This window comes from Cajanus cajan, chromosome 8, assembly GCF_000230855.2.
Source record: "Cajanus cajan strain Asha chromosome 8, NIPB_CcT2T_4, whole genome shotgun sequence".
Classification (NCBI taxonomy): Eukaryota; Viridiplantae; Streptophyta; class Magnoliopsida; order Fabales; family Fabaceae; genus Cajanus; species Cajanus cajan.
The window spans coordinates 13610267-13637479 of NC_138524.1; the positions used below are offsets into that span (position 1 = coordinate 13610267).

Here is a 27213-nt window from a genome sequence, read left to right on the forward strand (position 1 = left end):
TAGCTTGTAGTTCATCTCTTTATTTTCCATCAGTGCTGACAAGTGTGTTTTTTTCCACGCTCAATTTTTATGTTAAAATAATATCAAATTTAAAGAGCAAAAGTGTTCATGTAAAAAAAATAAAAATTGGGCAAAATGTAAAGATAAAATAAGAGCACAAAAATATCTAGAAGTTGAATTTAACATAGAGATGTAATGGGTTATCTGAGATTTGAATAATAAATACTTTCCCCCATTGAAGAAGATAGAACAATAATCACAAATTTTGAACACGAAAATGGTCGAGCGATGGTGAAAAATATACCATTTGAAGAGATTATCAAATAGATGTGTTTAATGTTTAACCGTATTTATGATCCATTCATGTGATTAATGGCATGCTATTTTTTTATTTTTATTTTTTATAACAGTATGCTAATATATTTTATGAATAAAGTATAAAACCCAAATTGTATAGCTGAAGTAATAGAAATACCCTCTTTTCAGCCAATAGAAAATATCTTCAAGGTTTCTAGACTATTGATGTTTGGAACTTTATATTATGAAATAAAGATTTAGGTGAACCAATAACAAAGATATTTAAAACTTCATTACATTTTCTAAAACCCAAAATCATTAATAAGATGTTTAACTAATGTTTTAAAATCAATTTTATTATATTCACACTTTTTTCAGTCTCTCTCCACTCTCTGGCCGGTTGCTATACAATGTCATATATTCTTAATTTCTAATTATGTTGAAATTTATTGTCACGAATTTTCAGTCACTTATGATTTCAAATAATTCTTTTCTTCAGTTTTTTTTTTCTTTTGACGTTTACCCTTTTACTTTTAAAAGTTAATTTATATTTTTTTTACCTATCAATATTAGCTATGTGTAACGTATATATAAAACATGTGACATGTTAGAGATGAGAATAAAAGAGGTACCTTTTTGCTATACAATATGTATGGTTAAGATTGTATTTAATAAAATAATCTTAACCATCTATCAATAGTTGTGACTAAGATTAGATCCTCTAAACTCTCATCCTTACTAGATATGTCATTTCTCTCTGTTTGTTTACGTCATTGTGTATATATATTTAAAAATATCTAAATATGAAATACTTATTTTTCAATGTCAAGCATAGGAAAAAAATAAGTGAAAAATAAACTTCTGCTATTTAAACTCTCATAAAACATGAAAGAATCACGATTTCTAAAATAGCGTGAAGGAGTTGCAAGAAATTATTTAGTTCAAGATTATGATAGTCTTAATCATTCTTTACATGATATATAATTAAATGTTATTATTTTTTATAAATTAATTTTTTTTTAATCATATCTCACATGAAAATTGATTGAGATAAAAGACGCATCATAGTCCTGAACAATGTAATAATTTCTCAGGAAGAATGTTGTCCTTATGGCTTCACCCTTTGAACCAAGTATTTCCACAAAACAAGAGATATCTATGAACTTGCTCATTTCCTGTCAAGCACAACACTTTACAAGGAATAAGACACATGACACAACAGAATACACTCACATTAATCAATCAACACACCACTTTGTATCTACAAGGTGACTCCCTAACTCAAACTTAAACTTTATTTTCCCTATTCATATCAACACAAACTCATACTCAAGGGTAGCTTGGTGTTGGTGCAAGAAGAGGTGCAGCCACAGGCATTGCAGCAGCAGGTGGAACAGCCACAGAACCAGAAGACACATTGCTCCCAACAACACAACAAAGCTCAGAACACTCAACAGGGTGTTCAAGTTTGGCCTCACATTCCTTCTGGCTCCTCTGAAGTGGCTTCTCAGGCAAACAGTTCCTTCTGTCATCAAACACTATTCTCTTTGATGTCAAGTTCTTACAGATACCCTCTTCCTCACAGAAGAAGTTGTAAGAGAAAGTGAAGTTTGCCAAGTTTGGCAACTCACAAACCCCCATAGGGACTATGCCACTCATCATGTTGTGCCCTAAATTTAGTTGCTCCAAGTGAGACAACCCTGCAAGGCTATAAGGTATGGGGCCCACAATGTCGTTGAAACTCACATCCAACACTCTTAATTTGTATAGAAACCCTACTTGCTGTGGTAAACATCCTGACAAGCTTGTGTTGATCAGCACAAGCTCCTCCAAAGTGTCAGCCAAATTCACTATGCTCTCTGGGAGACACCCTCCAAATTTGTTGTTGGCAAAGACTAGAACAGAAGCTGAGATTTTTCCCAAGTTTGGTGGAATGGAACTTGTGAAACGGTTGCTGTTTACGAAAATGGCATCAAAGGTTTTGTTGACGAGTTGAGGAGGCAATGGCCCTTCAAATTCATTGAACCGGAGGTCAAGGTAGTTGAGCATGGGAAGGGAGAGAACAACCAAAGGAAAGGGTCCTACAAACCTGTTGCTGCTAAGATCAAGCTCATAGAGTAGTGTGAGATTGGTTAAGGACATTGGTAGGATGCCACAGAAACGGTTGTTGCTGAGGTGAAGGATAGCAAGGTCAGAGAGAAGGCCTATTTCATCGGGTAGGAACCCTGCTATGTCCCCAAAGTTAAGGTCAATGCCAGCCACAACTGTGACTTTAGGGTCATCAAGTGAGGGGGCACAGTACACTCCTGTGTAGTTGCAAACTGAAGGGCCTACCCAGTTGGAAGTGAAGTTATTTGGGTCCGAATAGATCACATGCTTCCATGCTTGGAGGCCAAGAAAGGCCATGTGGAGCCTTGGGTTTAAGGGAGGGTTTTGAGTGTGGTGGTGCTTGTGACTGTTGTTGGCCTTGCTGTGCTTTGCATTGAGGTTGTTTGTGAAACATGATAAGTGGAGGAAAAGGAGGAATAACACACAAGTGGTGGAGGAATAAGATGATGAAGATGAAGCCATTGGTTTGAGAGACTATGGCAATGAATGACTAATGAGTGAATCACTATATATACAAATGAAAAAGAGAAAATGGTCTAGTCTATGCAGTCACTGTATAAAGAGATTTTATGTTGTTATCCAATAATAAATTATCATGTATAGTATGGACATGTTTTGACAAACTTCTCTCTATAAATATTTTTTGGAGAAATAAATATGAGAAGAATTTTACAAATTAATTTATTTATAAACTAATTTTAGTTTATAAAGAAGCTTATTTGAATGTTTCTTCCTATTTTTTATTTTATAAGTACTTATAGAGAAATTTATCTAAACAGTTCTTAAATTTGTTGACTTTTACGATAGTTATATTGAAAGTCATATTTATCATTATTTCTAGTTGGTATATAGTGTAAAGTTTTCTATAACAATAACGCCCGGAAATTAAACTCAAGGAATGAATATATCTTGAAATAATCATAGTATTACAAGTGAGATTAATCTTTGACTTAGTAGATTGGAGAGATCTTTGTAGGACCCAAAATGGCTCTTTCATTTCACTTTCAAAGGAGAAAGCAAAGTCTATTGCTTAATCATGTTGTCTTGTTCACGTTTGAGATTAGTACAAACCAAGATGGTTTTTAGATGAAATAATCCAAAGTTGGAACATTAATCACAACAACTCGTTAAAAGTGACGGTTAACCGTTACTGAAACCTACGAAACAATGTTGGGGTTGTAGGTTCTTTCTCTACCAATGGGTTTCTAGATGGCATGATGGCAGTGGTGACAGATACGGTTTGTACTTACATATACAAAGTCAACAGTGCTCTTGATTCTGTTTGCACTTGACCATGCGCATTACAAGGACTTATCTCCTTCCATGTAATTTTCGTAGTGGTTTGAGTGGAGTTAGAGAGGGACAGAAAGAGAAGAAACTCTCTTTGCTGAGGATCAAATGAGGAAAGGGGTTCCTTTAAACCAAAGGGATAACAAGGAATTTTGTGTTAGATGAAGATTAGCCTCAGATTAATTATGCAAAGTCCTTTGTGGCAACTACCCCTGCTTCAAGATTGTCTAATGCTGCCTGTTGAAACTCTTGGACAAAGGAATCATTACTTTGTTTCTAAAATCTTTGGTATAAATTTGAAGGAAAAAATATACACCAGAAAACTATTTTACATCGAAATCCAATCATAATCTATCATGTATGTTAAATTTTGTTGACTTTTATAATAATTATTTTAAAAATTATACTAACAATAATTTCTTAGATGAAATGCATAAATACTAAACCAATAAATTTGATTTATAGCTATTAAAAAAAAGAAAGAAGTAATTTAGTTCATTTTTTTTTACCATTATTAATGTATTTGATCTCTTGCATGCACCAAAGTTAAGGACTAAATTGAATAATGCGCACTAATGTTAAGAGACTAAGTTATTGATAATTATTAAAGTTAGAAATTAAGTTTACTCTTTCATAATGGAGAATTATTTTAATTAATCGTGTCAGTTTTGAGAACTAAATAACATTTAATATTTAGGAAGCAAATTAATGTTCTACTCCTCTTGCGTCATTCCTTATCCCTGGTTAATTTCTATCCATTGACTAGTTAATTTGGTCATTTTAACAAAGATTAATCAATGATCCTCACATTTTACCTATTAATTCAAAGCATTCAAAATTGAGAACAGAGTTATCACGTTGATGAATATGTTGTTTCATTTACATTATTTTTTAGAGTTGAAAAACTTTAAAATATGTATAGTAATGAATTACTTTATTACGTTGGACTTTAATTTAGATAAGTCGTGTTAGTATGTCTTAGAATATTTAAAGCTTGATAGTTGAATATATTTTAATTGAGCTAGATATATTTCTAATCAAATTTCCTTGTTTTATTACTTTTTATAATTTATTTATTTTATTAGTTTATCAAAAGGAGGGGGGAGGGGGCCTATATCATAATTAAAGTGTGGGTAATAAGTTGAAAGTGCATACATGTATCTTGAAAAGTATGAAATGAGGATTAAAATTGTTACTTAGGTAAATTAGTGTAAATTTTTCTCAAACATTAATATGAAGATGATTTTATAAGAAATAGTGTATATCCTCTTTTAACATAAAGACTTTCTACACTATCATTCAATTGAAAATTATCATGTATAATAAAATTATTTTTACAAAAATTGTTTAAAAATTATATATACTGTGATTTATTATTGGTTTATAGTATAAAATAATTTTACATTTAATATATAATCATTAAACTCTAATTTCTCATTATCAATTTCTAAGATGTAAATAGCAGGAGGAGAGAATGATTTGGAGATATAATTTTAAATTTTTTGCCTCAAAGTCAATATTATCTTAATAACACTTCTTCAAACATCATTGCCCTTTAAGATTTTTATATACAAATTAAAAATAACAATAAATATGATGTAAATAATAATAATAAATATATTTTTTATATATAATTTTACTAAAATATTCACACTCTTAATAAATGTGTTACTTTTAATTGTATTGATCGAAAAATGTATGAGGGAACAAATTAAAAAAAAATACATTGAAAGCCGAGAATATTAGTCATTTAAAAAAAAAATCAAATGTTAAAACTACAGTATTTTAAGACGGAGGGGGTATTTGAATTATGTCAAAGTTAAATCATAAATTGATTATACATGTATTGATAGGATAATTTATTTTCAAGTTTATTGGCATTTGTTTTCGTATTTTATTTGATCTAAAATGTGTAGTCCAAATTGATTTCACCCAATGTGTTTCACCCGAATAACTCAATATAGTGTGATTTAGATTCTAAACAAAAAACCTGACTTGATTATAATTAGACTCATCCCACCCAAATTTTGGTTGGCCCATTAGTTTATAAACTGTGGATTCAAATAGCAAATGATACATAATATATTAATGTGAGAATATAACCAAGTAAATTACACACAATATACAATATTAAAGTTACTATTATGGAAAGTTCTTTCCGGAATTATATGAACAATAATTTTACTATTGCGGAAAGTACTTTTCGAAATGCTAATGATTGTAAAAGTACTTTCTAGAATGTTAATGACTGTAAAAGAACCTTTCTTATGCTGGTTATGGTGAGGCTAGTCCTTTTTTCTATTCAGAATGACTGTAAAAGTATATTGCTTAATGACATTGAGCGGAAAGAGGCTTTGGAAAGAAGAGAGGTGTGAAGTAGGAGTGTAGGGTGCGGGAAAGGGAAGTGTAAATTTAGGAATTTCATCTTTTTTTTTAAAGAGTAATTTAGACATTTTATATATTTTTTTTTAAAAAAGGGTATGTTTATACGAGTGGAGGTGTGTTTATCATCTGCCAAAGATATATTTTAACCTAAAAAAATGCTTAAGCCCAACTATTTAACCCACAACCGAACCCAATACGTAGGTGCCATAATGGACCGAATCTCCCGCATGCAAAATTTTTCGAAAGAAAATAGTTGGATATTAGGTTTAGGCCCGATCGGAGTACAAAACTTGCCCCACTTCGTTGTCGTGCTACCATATACAAACGATAATTTCAATTTTCAGGCTTAGTTATACAACATAGCTTGGGCTAGCATTACCAATTTTCAGGCTTGGTCATACTTAGCTTGCTACCATAAATTTTGTTTGAACATTATCTAGCTATGGAAGAAAAAAAATTAACATCTACAAAAAATGCACAAACAAAAAAGGCTAATTTATGGCAGCCTATGCAGCAATTAAAACCCTGATTTGCACAAGACAAGTACCACAATTAAAATAGGTAACGACAATCAAAATTCACCACCATATAATCAAGATTTGAAAAACTATTAAACGTGCTTGAATATAACAACTTTCACTAGACAATCGCTGAATCGCATAACCACACGGGCATTCAAAACAAGTCTAAATTATTTCTCAACCAAAAGGGGGGTCTCAAACTCCTCGGAATGAAAATCCTTGTTTGCAAAACTATGATTTCTAAATATCAAGATCCTAAATTTTGGGAAAATATTAATACCGATATTTTTCATCCAAAATTATTCAAATGACAAGGAAATCAACAGGAATTGTCGTCATCATTTTAGCCGCCTCCACCAGATCCGTATTTCTTTCCAAACAAAACGAGCTGTAGCTTGTCATAACCAGCAAGCACACCAGCACCTGCTACAGCACGTAATATGTTTGCACCAGCACCTTTGAAGAGTGACTTGGTACCCTCTTTTGCGACGATTGTTTGGAAAGCATGCAAAGAACTCTTGTACTTCACAGCTTCTCCAGAAGTCATCATCATCCTTCTACGCACAGTATCAATGGGATACGAAGCCAAACCAGCACCAATTGTGATTCCCCATCCCAAAAGGAAACTAGCAAAGAAACTATCCTGTTAACACGAAGAGTTCCATGGGTTACATAAAAATAAAATCACAATAATAGGGGGAAATAGCAAGAGTAAAACATTTTAGAAGTACAAAATTCCCAAATTTAAGTTAGCCAGTCATGATGAATAATAGCATAGGAAATAGGTATTTATGATAAATTGTATATAAGCACATCTAAGAGCAGTTAACTAGAGGCTAATATGCTCACGTGTCAAATATGTTGTTAAATCAAGACTATTCTAAAAGTATCATTTTTTAAACCAAGTAAAATCCACACAAAAGGATCAAGGTGACATTTTTATAATTATTCATGTAGCTGATATTCAAACTAATTTATTTAAAAAATAATAATAATGTCTGAAAAACAGAAATCCAAAGAAAAATGAGCCAAAGATGAGTTTTTAACTTTAACAAAATACAAATTAAAAAATACCATATTTCAAATTCATTTTTTACATACCTGCAATCCACCGACCAAAACAACTGGTTTCAGAGAATCATACATTCCAAAGTAAAGACCGCGATACACTATGATTCCAACACATGAGATGTTGAATCCACGATATAGGCCAGCAATGCCATCAGACTGGATGGTTTTCTTGTAAACATCAATCATGCCATTAAACTGCCTCTCACCACCCTTCTTTGCAGCCTTTGCATCATTTGCTAAACGAGTACGGGCATAATCCAAAGAATAGACAAATAACAGGGAAGAAGCCCCAGCAGCACCACCAGATGCCAAATTCCCAGCAAACCATTTCCAGTAGCCATCTTTGTCCTTTTTAAAGTTGAAAAGCCTCTTGAAGTAATCCTTAAAAGCAAAGTTCAGAGCCTGAAAGGAAAATGAGGACATTAGAAATTACAGACATAATAGAGAAACTCCAGAACCAATAGCAAAGACATTTATTGAAATCAAATAAAACATAACATCCTCCTTTTTGTTAGATAATATCCTTGACCTTCCCAAATATAAGCTAATCTGAAAATAGAATAATACAACAGGAACAACACCTAAAAGAGATAACCAATGAGAAAAGTCATTAGATTGCAAATGGATTTCTGTATTGATGAGACACTGCACACATCTGGAGGAAAATCTCATGATACAACAGAATACAACAGAAGTATTTATATGTGTGACATACAACAGAATACATACAATGTAAAAGAACAATCAAGCATTGTCAACAAATGACTGACCACACAATAAAATCAAATTATCACATGTTCAAACAATAACTCAATCCCATATTTTCTAGTTTTAATAGCCCTCAACTCATAGGAACAAACTGTTACCACATGCATAACTTCAATATGCATGCAAAAATACAATGAAGACAACCATCTGTAGAACTCTTCAAAACCTTAATACAATTGAGATTATCACCTGAGTAGGGAAGTATCTGATAACATTAGCAGTATTGCCTCTCCAAAGTGCAATTATACCCTCATCCTTCATGGTTCGGGCAAAACAATCACCAATTCCCTTATATGGTTCAGACAACCGACCACTTTTAATCATTTCATCCTGATTTTGGATAAGGAGTTTGACTCTTTCAATTGGAGCAGCAGCTGTCTTCGACACAGCAGCAGACACTCCACCCATCAGAAAATCCACCAAAAAAGCACCCGCTCCTTTCTCTGCTGGAGCATGTGCAGTAACTGAAGATGAAGGCAACACAGCAGCCAATCCAGAATAATGCACTCCCGCATTGTAGTAAGAACCAGCTGCAGAATAATTCCTGGTGTTGAAGTTGGGGCTAAGCCTGGACATCAGGTAAGACTGTCCAGCTAGCTTCTGAGCAACTGATGGATGCTGCGGTCCATCAGCCATGATTGCAGTCTAGATTGTGACCTGTGAACATTTATCCATAAAAATAAGTCATAAACTTCACCACATCAGAGTTAAAATCCAATTATTAAAACACCATTTAAAAATGCATCTGAAATTCTACACACTGAAATCTGATATACACTTGTCAACTCTGATTAGAATTAAATACGTATCAGCACAAAACTCCTCTACAAACCATTCACAAAATGCACATCTATATTTTAAATGTACGCATAAACAATCTTAAATACAGATAAAATGAAATTCACTAACAATCAAACTCTTGATACAAAAGCAGGAAGAGCATTTTCTTCCTTGTAATAGCACAATACTTCATAAACCTAACCTAACCATGCACGAATCCAACATCACTATTGAAAAACGCAATCGGTAAAAATCTACAAGTTCATAAGTAGCAGAATGCGAGTATATGACTAAGCACGAGCAAACAACACTAGAAAATTTTTAAAACGGTTGATCTTATATTTACTTCTACAAATCACAAACTCATTCTACCTTTTCAATTTCGCTTCACTCGGTTCAGATACCACCGCGAAATCAGATAAAAGAGAAGATCGCACAGCAAATCAAGTAGCAATAAAAATCACATAGGAAGTAACTAGACCACAAAAATTAACAGAGAACGCATACAAAAAAAGTAAAATCGTTGAGAAGAAAAGAAAAGAGGAAAGAGCAGAGAATGGAAGAAGAAAGAGGAATACCAGGAGAGAGGCCTTCGATGAGATCGTAAGAGAATAGAAGCGAATGAGAGAGAGACTATAAATGGGAGCACCGAACGAGGGCATTAGGGTTTTGTTTGTAATGACGGATTTGCCCCTCATTTTTTTCCTTTTGTCTTCAACCATTTTTCTTTGGCGGAAAAAACTGAGGGGGCGTCTGCCCCGACATGCTCTCAGTACTTTTTGTAGACTTCTCCCCCAACAAGGGAATAACTGTCCTAATTTTTTTTTTTAATGGAAATGGCTAAGTAGTGCTCCAACACGTATAAGATGTGACCGTTTTGATAGCATCAAATCGATCTATATGTTTTAAGACAAATTTTATAACAACGAATGAAGAAGCTTAATTAATTAGTGTCATCTTCTAACACTCCTAAGTAGTAATAATGAGAATAAAAATAATAATGAGAAGAAGAAAAAAAACAAAAGATTTGCGATGTAAAAAAAAAAAAAAGAGTATTTTACATGCCTCACTAATATTTGTGATTATAGTATCACTAACATTTCTTTAAATACATTGATACTAGTGTAATAACTCGTCTCTTGCATGAATTTTAAAATTATAATGTATTTTTTTTATAATTAATTTAACATAGAAAATAAATTCTATCATATTTGAGAATAGTATTTTCAGTAATTATAATTTTCATTCTATTTAACCAGTGATAATAAAAAAATGACCGTACTATTATAAAAGGAAGTCACTTAAAATTCAGATTTCAGCACATATTAAGAGGAAGTTATTTAAAACTCATTAATTTCAAAAATCCAGTTACCAAATATAACCCCAATAAATGAAATTTGGTATCAACAGAAAACAATTACAGTTTGAATTTCACTTAAAATTGCAATTGTTTTTTTTTTGTTAGAAAATTGTGATTAGTGTTGATAGCTTGTTTTCTCGTTAATATTGATTATTTATTTCATTTATCATATTATCTATACAAATACATAAAGAGAATACCACTTTCAATAATTATTTTTAATTTTAATTTTTATATGAATAACTTAATCCTTTGTTTATTTTTTAATAGCTACTTTTTTTAATGAATAATTTCTCAATTTTTTTTTTCTTTTAATACAATAAAGACAGGAGTACTTTTTTTTACTAGTTATTAATAACAAAATTAGGTAAAATTAATTATGAAAATGAAAACGAACTATGTATATTCCACACATGTACTCTAAACTTTAAAGTTATTAAAGAGTTCATGCGTATTATTCCAAATGTGATTCACTTTGTAAATCTCTATTTATAATGATCAAACCCAACTACACTAGTAACATTGATCGTCAATGGTGGTTAACACACTAATTGAATGCTTTGAAGTTAAGAATCCTTTTCACAAACATAGTTAATCAAGTTATAGACACATTTTTTATTGACTCTGGTGGTTTACACACTTGTACAGTTAGGTGATAGATCCACCTAATTCATGCCAGAATCTAAGTTCTGAGAAACGTTGACGAGTTGAATTGGTCCATGTCCATAAAAGGCCCTTTGGAGTGGGAGCAAAAACTCAATTCTTATGTAAGCCTTAGAAGATGCAGTAATTGAAAATTCATCAAGTCTGAAGAACCTTCTCAAAACTCTGTCCAGTATTATATTATGTAACTTACATCTAGCACCACGGCATACCTATAATGGAAAACCAAGTATCACAGAACTCAACTAAATATATAGATCTCAAAGAACTTGGAACTTTATAGATGATTTGTACATGAAACACGCCCTAGACAATAAACATAACGGCTTATACAACTTTCAATCTGCTTAAAACACTCTACATGTATGTACATATCATTACTTAAATTGGTCAAATTTCTGACCATACTCTAACTACAGAAGACAAAAAGAAAAGGTTTGAATTAAAGGGGATAATGCAGGCTAATACACAAAAACTGAGCTTGTCTCTATAGTGATTAAGTAAGAGTGTAATTTGAAGTGCATATCCTAACTCACTAAAGAGCATGTCCTACAAAACTAAACAAATAAAACAAAGGAAGTTCACCTTCTAAATCTGTCCCTGATTGCTTGCATCGTGCATTTGTTTATTTTACTTCCTTCATAACAAGAATATAGTAGGTTCTTAGTAGCCGCTAGATGGTTAAAACAAAAGTGGAGGCGTAATGATCTTAAAACATTAAGCAGAACACAAGGAAGCCCTTTGCTTTGAGAGTAACTCCTTCAGTTTCTTTATAAGCTGCGGATTGGAGCCCATATAGTCCTGGAAGGACTTCTTCAAATCCTGCAGCAACCTCCTATCATCATCGTGGGGGTATTGGTTTAGCATCTTAGTGAAGAAAGTCTTCCAGAGCTCAATGTTCCAGTAACTGTTTGATTCAATTCAACAAGCAAAATATCAGAACGAAAAGGAAAGTTGATAATAAAAGGAAGGGTCAAAAGCACTTCCGTTGAGGCATTAAAGTTTCCAAACTGACTTTAGTAACCAGGGAACTGGAAAAAGAAAATTTCCATATAACAATCTTTTTAAAACTAGTCGCAGTGCTGAACAAAAGAAACAATTGCATTTTACATTAAGAATATACCGTTTAAAGGGTAGTCTGGGAAGATACACGTAGCTCCCATCAGATTGTTCTTTTTTGACGATTTCCATATACGAGTTATGCAACATCATATGGACAATAGCACAAATGCCATATGCATCTACCTGTTGCAGGTGATAGTGAAGAGAAACTCAATTGCCAGTAAATAATGAATTCCATCGCATTTGTACTTTGCAATGTATTTTAAGAAATGACTTGCCTGAAATTTCCACGGCTTATCCTCTAGCATCTCAATGCAGCGAAAACCAGAAGTTCTGCAATCTCCCTTAAATACTGTGTGATCTGGAAAGAGATGCAGATCGATCCCCCTTCCCCAGTCAACAAGGCAAATACCCTGCAAGATAAAACAATAAGCACTGTATTAATGAAACCAACAAAAAAATCTTATTGTATCATCCAGAGAAAAACTGACCTGATCACACCAAGAACCACTTCGGTCCAAGAACCCATCTTCTGTAAGGTCACCCCTGAAAAATAGCGAGGAATGTAATTAGCAATATTCACAAATACAAATCATGTAAGCAACTTGACACATTACATGACTGTTATAGCATGCATTGCACATCATACAATGCTCATTAAAGAAAAATATTTCAAGCATTTGCAAGCAGGTTCTGTCATTAAATATGGCAAGGCATTTTATATGATTTATATTGTTGATGCTTTTTTCATTCCAGCAAATGATGCTTTGATAGATACAGAGGGCCTTTGTAAACCTCACATCCTTAGATACAGGAGTATGAAATAACTAGAAGGACGCAAATAATGGGTTGAAAATATCTTTACTACAGATACATTACTACATTAGCAATACCCTCATAAATTAAGAATGGGGAAACAACTTTACAATTACGTATTGCGAGATACAAACAAACCAAGGAATGAAGGAAAGGGACAAATGGATAACTTGAAAGAAAGGGAAAGTTTTGAAGTATTAGAATTCTAATTGTACAAGCATGAAATTTGTTAAAATAAGTGAGACATGAGCATGAAATGCAAGTTGCGAGAGAAGCTTACATAGCATAGCGAATTAGCAGATTATCAGGCTTGAAATCACCATGAATCAAGCCAACATCATGCAAAGTTTCAACCATGTGTAACATTTCTATAGTGTAATAAATACACAACAATTCTTCCATGGATTTTCCTATGACCACATATGAGTTAATGACATCCTGCACAGTATTTTCAGTTGAAGATTAATACCATAGAATACTGAAGATAGCAAGGGAAATCAACAGAAATAAAATAACTGACCTGTAATGTCCCATTAGCTAAATAGTCACAGATGAGTATACTACAGTCAGAATAGAGATGCATTTGTTGAGCGAAACCATAACTTGACCTCTGATAAAGTTAAACGCAGAAATCAGAATAAGCACATGCTCATAGAAACAGCAGGTTGATAGTATAATTGATAACAGCATACCTCTCTATCTAAGATGCGCTGATCAAGTTGACGATACATGTAAAATTCCCAAGGGAATGCTGGATTTTGTATCTGCCATTTAAGGATCAAAATACAATCTAATGAGATAATAGGTCTACATTTCAAAGAAAAATAATTTGAAAGGCCATCATCACCTTTAGTGCAACAACATTGTCAGGATCACTGTCGACAGTTGCCTTATATACTTGGGCAAACCCACCCTGTCCAGCACAGCCCTTGATATGGTACTTCATTCCACCTTTAATGTCATGTTAAGGACAAACAAGAAATAGTACTGTTAGTAAAATAAATTGGAATCTGCGTATGAGGAAAGTGATTAACATAAAAATGAACTCTTCATGTTGATCTTACATATGCATAAAGCTGGAAAGCAGTCAGACAACTACATTTAGATTTTGAGTGGAACGCTATTTTGATCCCTGAAAGACTTAAATTGATTTTTTTTTTCATCTTTCAAGGAAAAAATGACAGTTCTAATGTTTCAGTGAGTAATGTGACTAACTCGAAATTTTTCAAGAGCCAAAATGGTGTTTTACTCTCAGATTTCAGATAATAAATATGACAAGACTAAAGAGTGTAGAACCTATTTCTATAACTTTATTCCTTGATGAATTCTTCAACATTGATAAGGCCACTTTTCCTGTGTATGATTTAGTGCTTGAACGGTACCCCTGAAATGTATTCAAAGAAGCATAAGGGAACTGAATCTTAGTCAGATGTATTAAATCAAGGCAGGTAGGTAATAGGATTAAAACATCTCACATCAAATTTCTTAATTAAAGGATGTATCTTCTTCATCAGGCTATCGATGGTGGAGGTGTCCCATGGATTAATGCCATTATTTTCCATTTTAGTGGATTCTTTATTATCAACCTGAAATCCAATATTATATAACAATTCTCAAATTAGTGATTAGAAATTTCAAAATTGAACTGACACAAGTGACAGAGACCATAAACAATAATAGTATAAAAAAATTGTCTATTGTCTTTTAATTGTAAGGAACTTTTCCGATATGCATGCCTTCTGACTTGAAGCAGCATTCTGTATTTCAGAAATTCTATTGAGAAATAAGGTCTGTGCCTTCTTCAACCACTCAATTGGCTCCGCATTCCTGACAAACATTGACCCATAAAATAAAAATTACATTTTCTTAACATTCAATTTACAATATCAACTACACCGACCTGGAAATGCCAAGATGATAGATGTTGAGAGCATCGCGCAATTTTCCCTTCAACTCAAAAAAACTCGCAGACCACACATAAAGTGAAGAATTATCCGCACATATATTACTGTCCAGCATTTCTTTGAAAACACTGTCAAAATCATCACTAACTCCCATCTGCACAAAGAAAACAACAGAACCAAGTTGAGCCCTTCCAACAACATAACCGATTCTGCTAATTACGCGCATGCATGCCGCAGTGAGTTTCTATGCTAGTTGCAATATTAGTTAGACAATGCATTGAGGTCTCACTTGAATAAATTTCTCCATAAAGAAAAAGAAAATAAAAAGGCAAAATGAATTAAATCTCTCTAGATTAATGCACTTAAGTTTTAATAGAATCTCTCTCATCGAATTTGTCTAAGTCTTTTTGACTTAAGAAAAAAAATTGAAGTTCATCTTTAGATAAATTTATCTGTAAACACCTATTCAGGAGAAGAAGGCATCACATAAGCTAAAATCAAATTATGCACTAGTTTTCAAATAAGTTAAATATAAAGAGCTTTTAAAAAAGATAAGTGCATAAATTAATTTTAGCTTATGCAAGAAACTCAATTTATTTTATTTTTTTTATTTACTTCTACTCAAGCAGAAGTTTATCTAGCCATAATCTAATTCAACTTTGCTTTTTATTTTTTATTTTTCTTTTATAAGTGATTACCAACAAGTTTATCCAAATAAAGGCTAAGATTCTGTAATTAGCTACACTAATCACTCTTACGAGCGGAATTGTTAATCTCTGTATGCGCACATACCCTAGGGCGTGTTGAATTCAGCATCAACGAAATAATTCTTTCACATAAGAGAGAAAAGGAAGGAGAGTTACGTAGAGAAGCCAGATCTTGAGGAATCTGACGTCGTTTCGGTACCGTTCATCGTCCTTGAATTTTCCGATGCAATCTCTGAGTAAGTTACTGAGATTCGGAGCGGGATTGTTGGAACCTTCTAGAGCTTTCCTGATAGACCTAAATTCACAGAGAGCAGAAGAGTGATGAGATTGAGGATCTTCGGGAGTGCGAGAGAGTGTGAGAGAGAAAGAGAGGAACCAGAGAAAGGGTAAGAGAGGATCGTGGTGAGCGTCGACGGCGATATTGATACGGGGTGCGTCGCTGAGCGTTGTGGTGGTCATTGAGTTCAAAATTGAAATTGTGTGAGAGACTCGGAAAGTTGAAGCGCGGAAACTGCACCAATTTGAATCTGCCTCGTTTATTTTTTTATTTTAAAAGAAAAAAAAAATGTGTTTAACCTGTATATTATATCATTTCAAGATAGATGATTTACAAAAATAGCTTATTTTGAGAAAAGAAACTATTGACCTTAATGAAAATAAGCTATTTTGTATAACCAATGCACAAGTTTTTTTTGGCGAAATTAAATAGTCGCTAATCACTATAGAGGCTTTTCCTGTTGAGATGTTTTCTATGCTCATGACCGATGCTACTACAGTGTCATTCATAAGATTATAATTTTCTCTCTGTGTGTTGCTTTATTTGCATATGTTACAAAAAAAAAACAATAATAAACATAAAATAATATTTTACCATATTAACACTCTTCTTTTAATTTATAAATGTTAGGGGACATTTACAACTGGACAAATATTTTAATGTTTGGAAATCATAAGTTTTTTATAATTTGAAGATACTTTATTATTACAATATTTATGGGTTCTCGATCCTTGTACCGTAAATGTACGTTTATAATTTTGAATTATAACGATTGTGTTTTGTTCCTGCTGTAAGTTCCGTAAATCTGCTATCATCGTTAGGGTTCGTTGGGTTGCCGTCACGATTTTGTCCGGCGTCTTGATGAGTTAAGGAGGAAGGGTAAGCCTCGACGTGAAACTTTTAGGCAATATCGGGACAAGCCTCCCAGTCGATGCTAAGGCCCTCTTTCTAGCGCCAATGTTCCTATCGTAAGTCCGCTGTCATCGTTAGGGTCACCGCATCCGAGGTATTGTCCGTTTTGCTTCGTTGGGCTGTCACAGTTTTGTCCTTTAAAATGTGTCTCGACTCTTAAGTGATGTGAGACTTTTAGGCATACCGGAACATGTTTTATTTCACATTAATTGTTATTATGTTTAATTTTAAATTATTTTAATTAAAATTATTATCATGAATTTTTCATGATTTGAATTGAGATATAATCGGATTTAATTCATGACGACAATTCTTATTAGACCTAAATTACCATACAATTTTGCAATTCACATGTTTTATCTTGTATGTGCTATCTGGATTGGTATTATATTAAAATACTATTTAGTTAATGTATATAATTTTTAGACCTATGTAGACTATGCTGAAAGGCAGTAAGTTTTGAATTTGATCGTGAATTTCAATTTTTTCGGAGGTGAATTTCAATCAATAACGATTTATTTTAATTATCTATAAAATAATAAATATTAAATTATATGATTATTGATTTATTGGTACATTAGGATTATCCAAAGGTAATAGATAATTTAGTTGCTGCATATTTTGTGGCCGAATAATGTGTCTCAAATCTTTATGATTATGAGCATTATAAAGTTTCTAAGATTATATTAATTTTTTATTACTAAGAACTCAAAAAATAAAAGTCTAGTAATACTTATAATTTTAATTAATTATTGATTAGTGATAACATTTTTAAGTAATTAAAATTATATATTTTGTTACTTAAATCGCATAAATAATCAAACATAACATTGATCGATTTTACTTAAATATAATATTTTGTCCTATATGAATTATTGTTATGTGCATAATTAATTAGGATAAAAATATTAAATTATATTTCTTAAGTTATTCATAAAAAAATTTATAAAAAAAAGGAACATAATTTGATAGTTTTGTCATAAGGTTATGTGATGAATCAAATTGAATAAAATATTAGTTATATTTATATAATTATTCTTTATTTTATTATTATTATGGATTAACATTAATTAATAAATTATATTTATATGTTAATATCAATTATATTGCACATTGTTATTAATTTATGAGTAATGTATATTGGGCTTCTGATGAATGGTCTATGATGGATTGGACTATTCAGTAACCCATTAAGAGGTCTATGGTCTCTATTGGTAAGGATATAGAACTGATATCCATTAGTCAGTTTATTGGGAGAAATTCATTTTCTGTCTTCTGCCTTTTCACCTCCTACAGGAAGAGAACAGTCTTATCTCACGTTATTCAAAACCTATAAGAATGGATCCTTCATTGATTATCGATACGCAATTTTTTCTAAACCTTACTCAAACATATTATAATATTGTATCTGATATTATTCATTATTTGAGTTATCACTATGAATTTCTAACAATTGGTATCAAAGCCATTAAGATACAAATTATGGTTGTTCTGGTTATAGTATCAGTATCTTATGTATGAATTATTCACAAATTGTATATGAAAAAATTAGGAATTTTTATTGTAGGATATTTATCCTAATGTGTAAATATTGTATAGGTATTGCAAATGTCATATATCAAGTTCGATTTTGATTTCGAATAACAGAAATTATTTTCTTCTTCATTCAAAAATGGCAACTCAGATTATATTCATTAATTGAACAAATTGTTAAAGGGTTTTTTTTTTTGCATGTATTTCAAACCTTGTGCAAACTTTTTTCCGAACTTGTTCTATTCAGTGAGTATTTAAATTCGTTTTTCCTCATTTCTCGATGATTATTCGTGTTTAAATTCGTTTTTGTCGCTTTTCATTGCGGATATCTTTAAAACCCCAATTTCTTATATTTGAGATTATTTTCATTTGAACCGATTATTCTTGAAATTGATAGGGGGTTTTGGACTGTCGTGAAGGGACAATCATTTGGTCGGAAAATCGCAGTCTGTCATCACCTGTAATGATGGTTTTGCATCAGGTTTTTGTTATGGGTCAAACGACCCGTTTTTTGTTTTCTAAGTGAAGGAGAAGATGAACAGTAACGTGCGTGCCTGTCCACTCGCGAAACCAGGCGCATGAGACCCTATTTTGACCAGAAAATTTATATATATATTTTAAAATTAAATAATTAATTTTCTGATTATTTGGTATATTTTTTGTAATTTTTTTATACCTATAACTATTTTATTTTAATTATTCCAAGAATAAAACTTAATTTGAACTTAATTTTAAATATTGTATTCTTGGGATTTGGGTCTGAAATTTATATATACATATATATGTTCCTTGATATCTCAATGACATGTTAGTATGTTGTACTCTCCCTAGTAGCATACATATATTCGAGTTAAAAAAAAATTGACCCTTATTTGTATTAATAGTTGTTTATTTTGTATTTATTTCATATGTTGTTTATGTATAATATAATTTTATTATATTTTGTTAAGCATGAGTAATATAATTTTATATGGGTATAGTTATATAAAATTTGTGTGAATAAAATAATTTAATTAATTCTCTAATTAATTTTATATTACATTAATAATAATTGTGTTTTATCGGTATTTTGTTGTTAATGTATTTTGGTATTATGATACAATTTTTTTTTTAATTTTATCTTATGTCAATTATTTGTCAAGTACCTATTGGTATTAGATTTATTATGATTCAGGACCCTTAGGCGAGATCATAATGAATGAGAATTTTTATATTATAAGTATGTTTGGTTGTGTATTCAGGAACATTTAATTTTTTTTATTGCATATTAAATGCTTATTTGTTGTTTTGATAACGACTTTTTTGCTTATGCAATTGACTTCGGTCAAAACATTTAATGAGACAAATTTTGAGGACCATAATGAATCTTTGAATTTATATCTGACAATTACTAATATGGACATTTCTTTAAAAGAGGAAGAGCCTCCAACTCTTACTCCTAAATCCATTATTGTTCAGAGAACTTATCATGAGAAATGGGAACACTCAAACAAGGTGTGTCTAATGGTGATGAAATATACCATGGAGAAGTCTATTTGACAGAGCATTCCAGAAAATGATAAGGCTAAGGATTTTTTTAGGTCAGTTGGTGAGAAATTTAAGACTTTTGACAAAGCTCAAAATGGTAAATATTTGTCTCTTATTGAGAAGACCAAATATGATGGTATTTGAAATTTGATCAGGTGTTCACTTCTTTTGGCTTCAAGGAAAATGCCTTAGATAAGTGCATTTACTTGAAGACTAGTGGGAGTCATTTCATCATTCTTGTCTTATATGTTGATGATATTCTTCTTGCTAGTAGCAGTGTTGAACTTTTCACTGAGACAAAATTTATGTTAAATAGCCACCTTGATATAAAGGACCTTGGTGATGCCTCAGTTGTTATAGGCATTCAGATTTTCCATAATAGGTCACGTGACATTCTTGGATTGTCTCAGAGAAGGTATATTGATAAAAGTCCTCAAACAGTTTAACATGCAATTTTGCTCCTCATGTGTTGCACCTGTTCAAAAAGGTGACAAACTCTCTAAATCTCAATGTCCTCAAAATGATAATGATAGAGTTGAAATGGAAACGGTCTCATAAGCTTTCGCTGTTAGTAGTTTGATGTATGCTCAAGTTTATACTCGTCCCGATATTACTTTTGTTGTTAATGCTTTAGGGAAATACTTGAGCGGCCCAGGTTTAGGTCATTGGAAAGCCGTTAAAAAGGTCTTTAGATATTTGCAGGGAACCAAGGATCATATGTTGACCTATAAGAATTCTGATCAACTTCAGCTCATTTTTTTATTCTGATTCTGATTTTGGCTTGTTGCCCTAATGACCAAAAATCTACTTACAATTTTTTATGATGGCAAGAGGAGTTATTTCTTGGAAGAGTGTTAAACACACTCTTACAGCTACTTCTACCATGGAGGCAGAGTATGTCTCTTGTTATGAGGTTACTTGTCAAACTATGTGGCTTAAAATTTTGATTTTTAGCTTTCATATTGTTGCAAGTATTTCTAGGTCATTTGTGACATATTGCATCAATATTACTATTGTGCATTTCTTTCAAAACAACAAAAGTTCTGCTCGTTCAAAGCATGTAGATATAGAATTTTTGTTTATTAGAGATAAAGTTTTGGATTTTCATACTCGAATAGAGCATATTGTTATAGAAAATATGTTAGCAGATTCATTGACTAAATGTTTAGTTATTGGAGTTTTTCAAAATCATGTAACTCATATGGGTGTGGTTAAGTTTTTTGATGTATTAGGTTAGTGGGAGTCTAAAATTTACATTTTTATTATTATGGTTTTCATGAGATGTAAATTTATCAATGACGTCATTTTCATTACATCTCTTTTAGCATATAAAATTGCTTAGACCATGTTTGGGATCACATATTTATTATGTTTTTCATTATCCATTATTTATGAAATATAAGCATAAGGTATGTATCCCTATCAGATACTATCTTTGTGGTTCATGTTTATATTTCTTTTATTGTTAATTGATATATGTGCTTGTGTTGTAATTGGTATATTTAATTTATTGATTAATGTTATCCAAGTGGGAGAATGTTATATTTATATAATTATTCTTTATTTTATTATTATTATGGATTAACATTAATTAATAAATTATATTCATATGCTAATATCAATTATATTGCACATTGTTATTAATTTATGGGTAATGTATATTGGGCTTATGATGAATGGTCCATGATGGGTTGGACTATTCAGTAGCCCATTGAGAGGTCCTTGGTCTTTACCTATAGGGAGAAATACATTTTTTGTCTTCTATCTTTTCACCTTCTACCAGGGAGAAAACAGACTTCTCTCACGTTGTTCAAGATCAACAAGAATAGATCTTTCATTGCTTTCGAGTACGCAATTCTTTCTAAACCTTACTCAGTCATACTATAATATTGTATCTTATATTATTCATTATTTGAGTTATCACTATGAATTTCTAACATAGACAAGTTTTATGTTCTTAGATTTATAGATTTATACATAATTTACATCGCTCTCATATTATGAATAATGAGTGTTTGTGTTTCTAATGTAAATTGTGATAAATGATTAATTTATAAATTTATATATGAATTACATGTCTGGGAGTAGTCATGTTATATTATTATCCCATGCAATGTAACAAAAGAATTATTTCACAATGAAAAAATAATTAATTAAGGTTATGGGTTAAATATCATGATAGAGTATTTTTATACTCATATGCAAAATCTATTTTATTGGGATATTTATTGTCCGTATATAAAGTTTGTAAATTTTATGCATATTTTGCTTCAAAAGGTTTGAATTTATTAATTTAAGAATTATCATAGCACTAAACAAGTAACTTGAGTTATTGTCCATTTACTTGGCTTTAATATAATACACACTTCATGTCTTGTTTTTTATCATTAAAATTTTGAATTAAATAATCTTAGATCTATCATATTATTTTTAATTTAATATTATTCAATATATTATAAATTATTATTTATTTAGATAATTAATCACAACTTATGAGATACATTGGATTGAGATTTCAAAAGATTGTAATAAAAAAAATCTCCTGATATTCAATCAATACCTTTTATAGTATCAAAAATTCATGTGCTATTTAATTAGGACAATTAAATTTTTTTTAAAGGAGTATATTGGATTAATATTTCAATGAATTTTAAAAGACTTTTTTATTATAAAAAAGTTTTGTGGTATTCAATCAAAACTTTTTTTAATATAAAAAAGTTATGTGATATTCAATCAAGATAATTATAATTTTTTTAAGAGTCCATAAAAATCTATTGATATTCAATTAAAATAATTAGAAATTTTTTAAAAATCTATCAAAATTTGGTAGTATTAAATTAAGTTTTTTTTCTTAAAAAAATCTGTTGATATTAAAAATTATAGAGATTTCATTGAATTATTTTGAATATTAGATTTTATGAGACTTATTAGTATAATTTACATCAAACAATCTCACAAAAATCTTTGAGAATTCGCATGACTTTTTGCTCTTCTATTTCTATTTTTTTTATCTCTTTCAAATCTTTTATTGCATCTTTCTTACTTCTCTCATATTTTTCCCCTCCTTCTCTCTTGCCATTCTTGTTTTTCTCTTATTTTCTTCTTTATCTCATTTTTTTCTTCTTCTTTTTATTCATCTCTTATTTATCTCTTCTCCTTCTTTGTCTCATTTTTTTTTCTCTCTTTCTCGTTTCTCTTTCTCTTTTTTCTTTATCTTTTTTTTTTCTTTTTATTCATTTCTCTCATTTATTTCTTCTTCTTCTTCTCCTATTTTTTTTATCTATTAATTGTTGTATAATTTATCAATATTTATTTTTTAATTATTAAATATTTAAAAATGATTTTTATATTATTAAATATTATCCATTATTAACATCTTTAAATTATTAAAATTTAACTGTCTATTTTTAATAAAATTTAATATTAAATACTTATTAATCCTCAAAATAAAAATGAAAATGAAGTTTTTTTATTTACATTGTGTATCTTTAAGAAATATGTTTGAGAGAATATTTAGTATTTTTAAATCATGTTTCATAATTTTTAAGTCAGAACCTCTTTTATATTTAAGACACAAGTTGAATTTGTATTAGCATGTAACATTACATGATTTTATTCGTAAAGAATGTTATTTTGATAAATTTTTAATTGAATTAAGTGAAAAAAAAATTCACCTTTAAAAACCACAATTTTAAATACATTGTTCAATACCATGAAAAAGATTATGTCAATGTATAGAAGACTTATATAACTTTAGAAAAATTATATTATTTTCTGAAATTTTATATTATTATTTAAAATCTAATAAAATCCTTTTAAATCTTATAAATTTTTAAGATGTAAATCCATTAAAATTTTTATAACAAAATTTTGATTAAAAAAATCATTTAAATATTTTTCACAATACTTCTTTTGTGCTAAAAAAAATCTTATAAAATCTAAACTTAATACACTCCAAAACTATTAAACCTACCTTTTGAGTCTATCTCGTGTGATTCATACATGTGACCCAAAATTAATGATTAACTATTGCTATATAAGACATTGACACCTAAAAATTTGTAACTATGTACTTTTTACACTTACATTCACTTGGGCTGTGTTTGCGGATTATGCTTCTCACTAGAAGTCTTCTTAATTGCTTGAAGTATCCACCACATTTAAAAATACAAAATTACCATGACCTTCAAAATATTATTTACATTACATCAAGGATCAATCTAATTTTTAACGCGAGATTACACTTGAGAAAGGACTAATAACAAATTATTAAGTAATCGAATGATAATGACATCAATTTTTCGTCTTCTTAAGTAATGTAAAATAGACTCTCAAAGAATCTTTGCAACAATTATCTTAATCAATGTTTAAAAAAATATAAATTATTAAATTGATAAAGACAAATAATTTATATTATTTCGTTAATCCAAATTTAAGTGTAGTCAGATTAATGATAATATTATATTATATAACTAACTGATAAAAGAAATTATTTTTCCAATGTAAAAAATAAAATTATATCCCATATATATATATATATATATATATAAAACATAAGTAATTATTTTTTACGAGAACGTTTTAGAAGTTTCTTTTTGATAAGAGGATTTTTAATAATTCTTTTAACTTCATATTTAATTTAATTTTTATTTATTATAACTATTTATGAATTAAATTAACATTAAATTAAAATATTATTATGATACAATATAAATTATTTATCATAAATATAAAATAATATATTTAAAAATATCTATTTATTTAAATTTTAAGTATAATTTATATACTCAAATAAATTATTTAATTATATGCATAATTTATTTTAAAATTTAATTATATGTAATAAATATTTAACACGTACAATACACATATTAAAATATAATTCAAGAATTATTAAGAAAAAATATTTTTTCTTAATAATTTTTGAACTATATTTTAATTTATTTTGTACGATCGTTATCAAATATATTTAACAGAAAATATTTTTTTGACATTGTAGCACTTTTGTTTTAAGGTGTTTAAGCTTTCTGTGAGTTAGGATGGGTCATCTTAGGAATGATACTTAAGGATTTCTAAAAACAATACCTCATAAGTTCATGTTTCTAGAATTCATAGAAAGAAGCCAATGGGAGTGAGTATCTCTAAGAACCTCAAACCTTTTCTTCCTCATTCTAAGAGATATTTCCTTCTTTCTTTTCTTGTAGCTGATCCTTCTTGCTCAACTTGTGATTTGGAGCCTCCAAAGCCAAGGATTCCAAGTCGTTTGGAGTTGGTTCTTCTCCTCACCTCTTCTTGATTCGCTTCATCATGAGGTAAAGGAAGCTTGTAATGTGGTATGTTCATGTTGTATGATGCTTATTGTTGCTAGGATCATTAGATTCATAGCTTATATGTTGATTTGAGTAGTAGAGATACTCTTGAGGTGGATGTTGAAGATGTAGATGATGATTCCTTAATCCCTGGTTGCATGTTATTTTTATTGTTGGAAATCAATGAATTATGTATGATGTCTATATGTTGAATTTTGCATTGCATGTGGTTAATTCTTAGAGATATGTATGAATATTGAATATCGAGTTGAAAGTGGAAGGATTAGGTTGTTGTTCTTCCATTTTAGGTCTTCCTGCAGTTATACATGCACATGCACGACGCTTGTTAAGGTAGATCACCAACAATACGAGGAAATCAATGATGAGAGATAGGACAATAGCTGCCAAGGTTGTAAACCAAATGAGAGGTAGGTTGAACAAGCCACAAGTCACACTAACCCCAAATGCCTTGGCTACCAAAGATGGAATATAATAGAGTGGTCCAAAAATCAACTTTAGCAAGAAAATAATTTGGTATACAGGTTCTAGTGGACAGGTTAATTAGCAATCAAACCAGCGGATAGCACAACATGATCGTAGTCTCATCAATAATCTCTTGAATGAACTTATCATATGTTTTCTCGAAGTTCAGCGGTACTGGTGTTGATCTATCATTGGTGTTTCCCAATTTCAAACCGAATTGAGCAATCAACTTATCCGCTTGATATTTTAGGAAAGCAAAACAAAATTCATTAAACATGAGGAGGAATACTCAATACACTTGTCCTTATGAACGGCTCGATGGTGGGGGATTCATGTAAATATTTTTAGTACGTGCCTGGTAAAAGCAAAAAACTCGATCACATATATTAACGTAAGGCTGAAATTTTGGACAAAATTATTTTATAAAAATATAACAAATGTGGCACCAAGAGCTTATATATGGATATAACATGTGTTAAATAGAAGAGAATTGCTAAAGCCTCCGAAACGTAAGACTGAAATTTTGTCTGAAATATTAAAAAATTATTACTTTTTAATAAATTTATTATAAAATAATTTTGTCCGAAATTTCAGCCTTACATTTCAGAGGCTGTAGCAATGCTCTTTACTATATGATTTTGATATTTTTGTATAACTAATATCTGGTATTAAATTTGATATGAAAATATTATAATATAATTAGATAAGATTTTAAATTAGTATTTTATTAATGGTTGATAATTAGAAAATAAAACAAGGAAAAATATATTTTTTGAATTTTATATCTTAGATTTAAGATAAATAAATATATTAAGTTAATTAATAATTTATTTAAAATATTAAAATTTAATTTATAAGTATGTAATAAATAAATATTTATAATTTTATAAATCATATTATCATTATAAATTATAAAAATAATATTTTAAAATATATAAATTATTATTTAAACTTTAAAAATATTTTTTTCTTAATAATTCTTGAACTATATTTTAATTTATTTTGTACAATCGTTATTGAATATATTTAACAGAAAATATTTTTTTGACATTGTAGCACCCGTGTTTTAAGGTGTTTAAGCTTTGTGTGAGTTAGGATGAGTCATCTTAGGAAGGATACTTAAGGATTTCTAAAAACAATACCTCATAAGTTCATGTTTCTAGAATTCATAGAAAGAAGTCAATGAGAGTATCTCTAAAAACCTCAAACATTTTCTTCCTCATTCTAAGAGATATTTCCTTCTTTCTTTTCTTGTAGCCGATCCTTCTTGCTCAACTTGTGATTTGGAGCCTCCAAAGCCAAGGATTCCAAGTCGTTTAGAGTTGGTTCTTCTCCTCACCTCTTCTTGATTCGCTTCATCATGAGGTAAAGGAAGCTTGTAATGTGGTATGTTCATGTTGTATGATGCTTATTGTTGCTAGGATCATTAGATTCATGTA

At 30.3% G+C, this 27213-nt stretch overlaps 3 protein-coding genes across 4 annotated transcripts; all 3 read right to left on the bottom strand.

Annotated features, from left to right (window-relative positions):
* Nucleotides 1-1432: 1432 nt before the first annotated feature.
* LOC109806602 (Leucine-rich repeat (LRR) family protein) lies at nucleotides 1433-2872 on the bottom strand. The gene has a single exon (XM_020369059.3). It carries the CDS (start codon nucleotides 2866-2868, stop codon nucleotides 1627-1629), a length of 1242 nt encoding a protein of 413 aa, XP_020224648.1. The 5' UTR covers nucleotides 2869-2872; the 3' UTR covers nucleotides 1433-1626.
* A 3786-nt stretch (nucleotides 2873-6658) lies between these two features.
* On the bottom strand, nucleotides 6659-9958 carry LOC109806132 (ADP/ATP translocase 3, mitochondrial). Its single transcript, XM_020368506.3, has 4 exons — nucleotides 9800-9958; nucleotides 8631-9098; nucleotides 7704-8075; nucleotides 6659-7245 (listed from the first exon to the last, which is right to left on the bottom strand). The coding sequence occupies exons 2-4, from the start codon at nucleotides 9075-9077 to the stop codon at nucleotides 6946-6948; spliced, it is 1119 nt and encodes a 372-aa protein (XP_020224095.1). The 5' UTR covers nucleotides 9078-9098; nucleotides 9800-9958; the 3' UTR covers nucleotides 6659-6945.
* A 1540-nt stretch (nucleotides 9959-11498) lies between these two features.
* LOC109805532 (protein kinase and Mad3-BUB1-I domain-containing protein) lies at nucleotides 11499-16350 on the bottom strand. 2 transcript variants are annotated; one of them, XM_083062305.1, is made up of 14 exons: nucleotides 16110-16350; nucleotides 15890-16028; nucleotides 15023-15180; nucleotides 14859-14949; nucleotides 14598-14708; nucleotides 14419-14506; nucleotides 13970-14073; nucleotides 13815-13886; nucleotides 13643-13732; nucleotides 13403-13560; nucleotides 12798-12852; nucleotides 12581-12719; nucleotides 12368-12485; nucleotides 11499-12151 (listed from the first exon to the last, which is right to left on the bottom strand). In XM_083062305.1, exons 1-14 carry the CDS (start codon nucleotides 16190-16192, stop codon nucleotides 11962-11964), a joined length of 1596 nt encoding a protein of 531 aa, XP_082918431.1. In that variant the 5' UTR covers nucleotides 16193-16350; the 3' UTR covers nucleotides 11499-11961. The 2 variants fall into 2 exon arrangements, with proteins under 2 accessions (XP_082918431.1, XP_082918430.1); XM_083062304.1 differs by having other exon boundaries at nucleotides 12368-12489; nucleotides 12585-12719; nucleotides 16110-16335.
* Between the last annotated feature and the right edge of the window lie 10863 nt (nucleotides 16351-27213).

Coding starts and splice junctions, on each gene's coding strand:
- LOC109806602 (XM_020369059.3), bottom strand. CDS start 2,868: ATGGCTTCATCTTCATCATCTTATTCCTCCACCACTTGTGTGTTATTC.
- LOC109805532 (XM_083062305.1), bottom strand. CDS start 16,192: ATGACCACCACAACGCTCAGCGACGCACCCCGTATCAATATCGCCGTC. Junction 14,507..14,597: donor CTTTAATTAAGAAATTTGAT/GTGAGATGTTTT, acceptor AATACATTTCAG/GGGTACCGTTCAAGCACTAA. Junction 12,853..13,402: donor CTGCTAATTCGCTATGCTAT/GTAAGCTTCTCT, acceptor GCTATTTTTCAG/GGGTGACCTTACAGAAGATG.
- LOC109806132 (XM_020368506.3), bottom strand. CDS start 9,077: ATGGCTGATGGACCGCAGCATCCATCAGTTGCTCAGAAGCTAGCTGGA. Junction 8,076..8,630: donor TCAGATACTTCCCTACTCAG/GTGATAATCTCA, acceptor TTTTCCTTTCAG/GCTCTGAACTTTGCTTTTAA. Junction 7,246..7,703: donor TTTTGGTCGGTGGATTGCAG/GTATGTAAAAAA, acceptor TCGTGTTAACAG/GATAGTTTCTTTGCTAGTTT.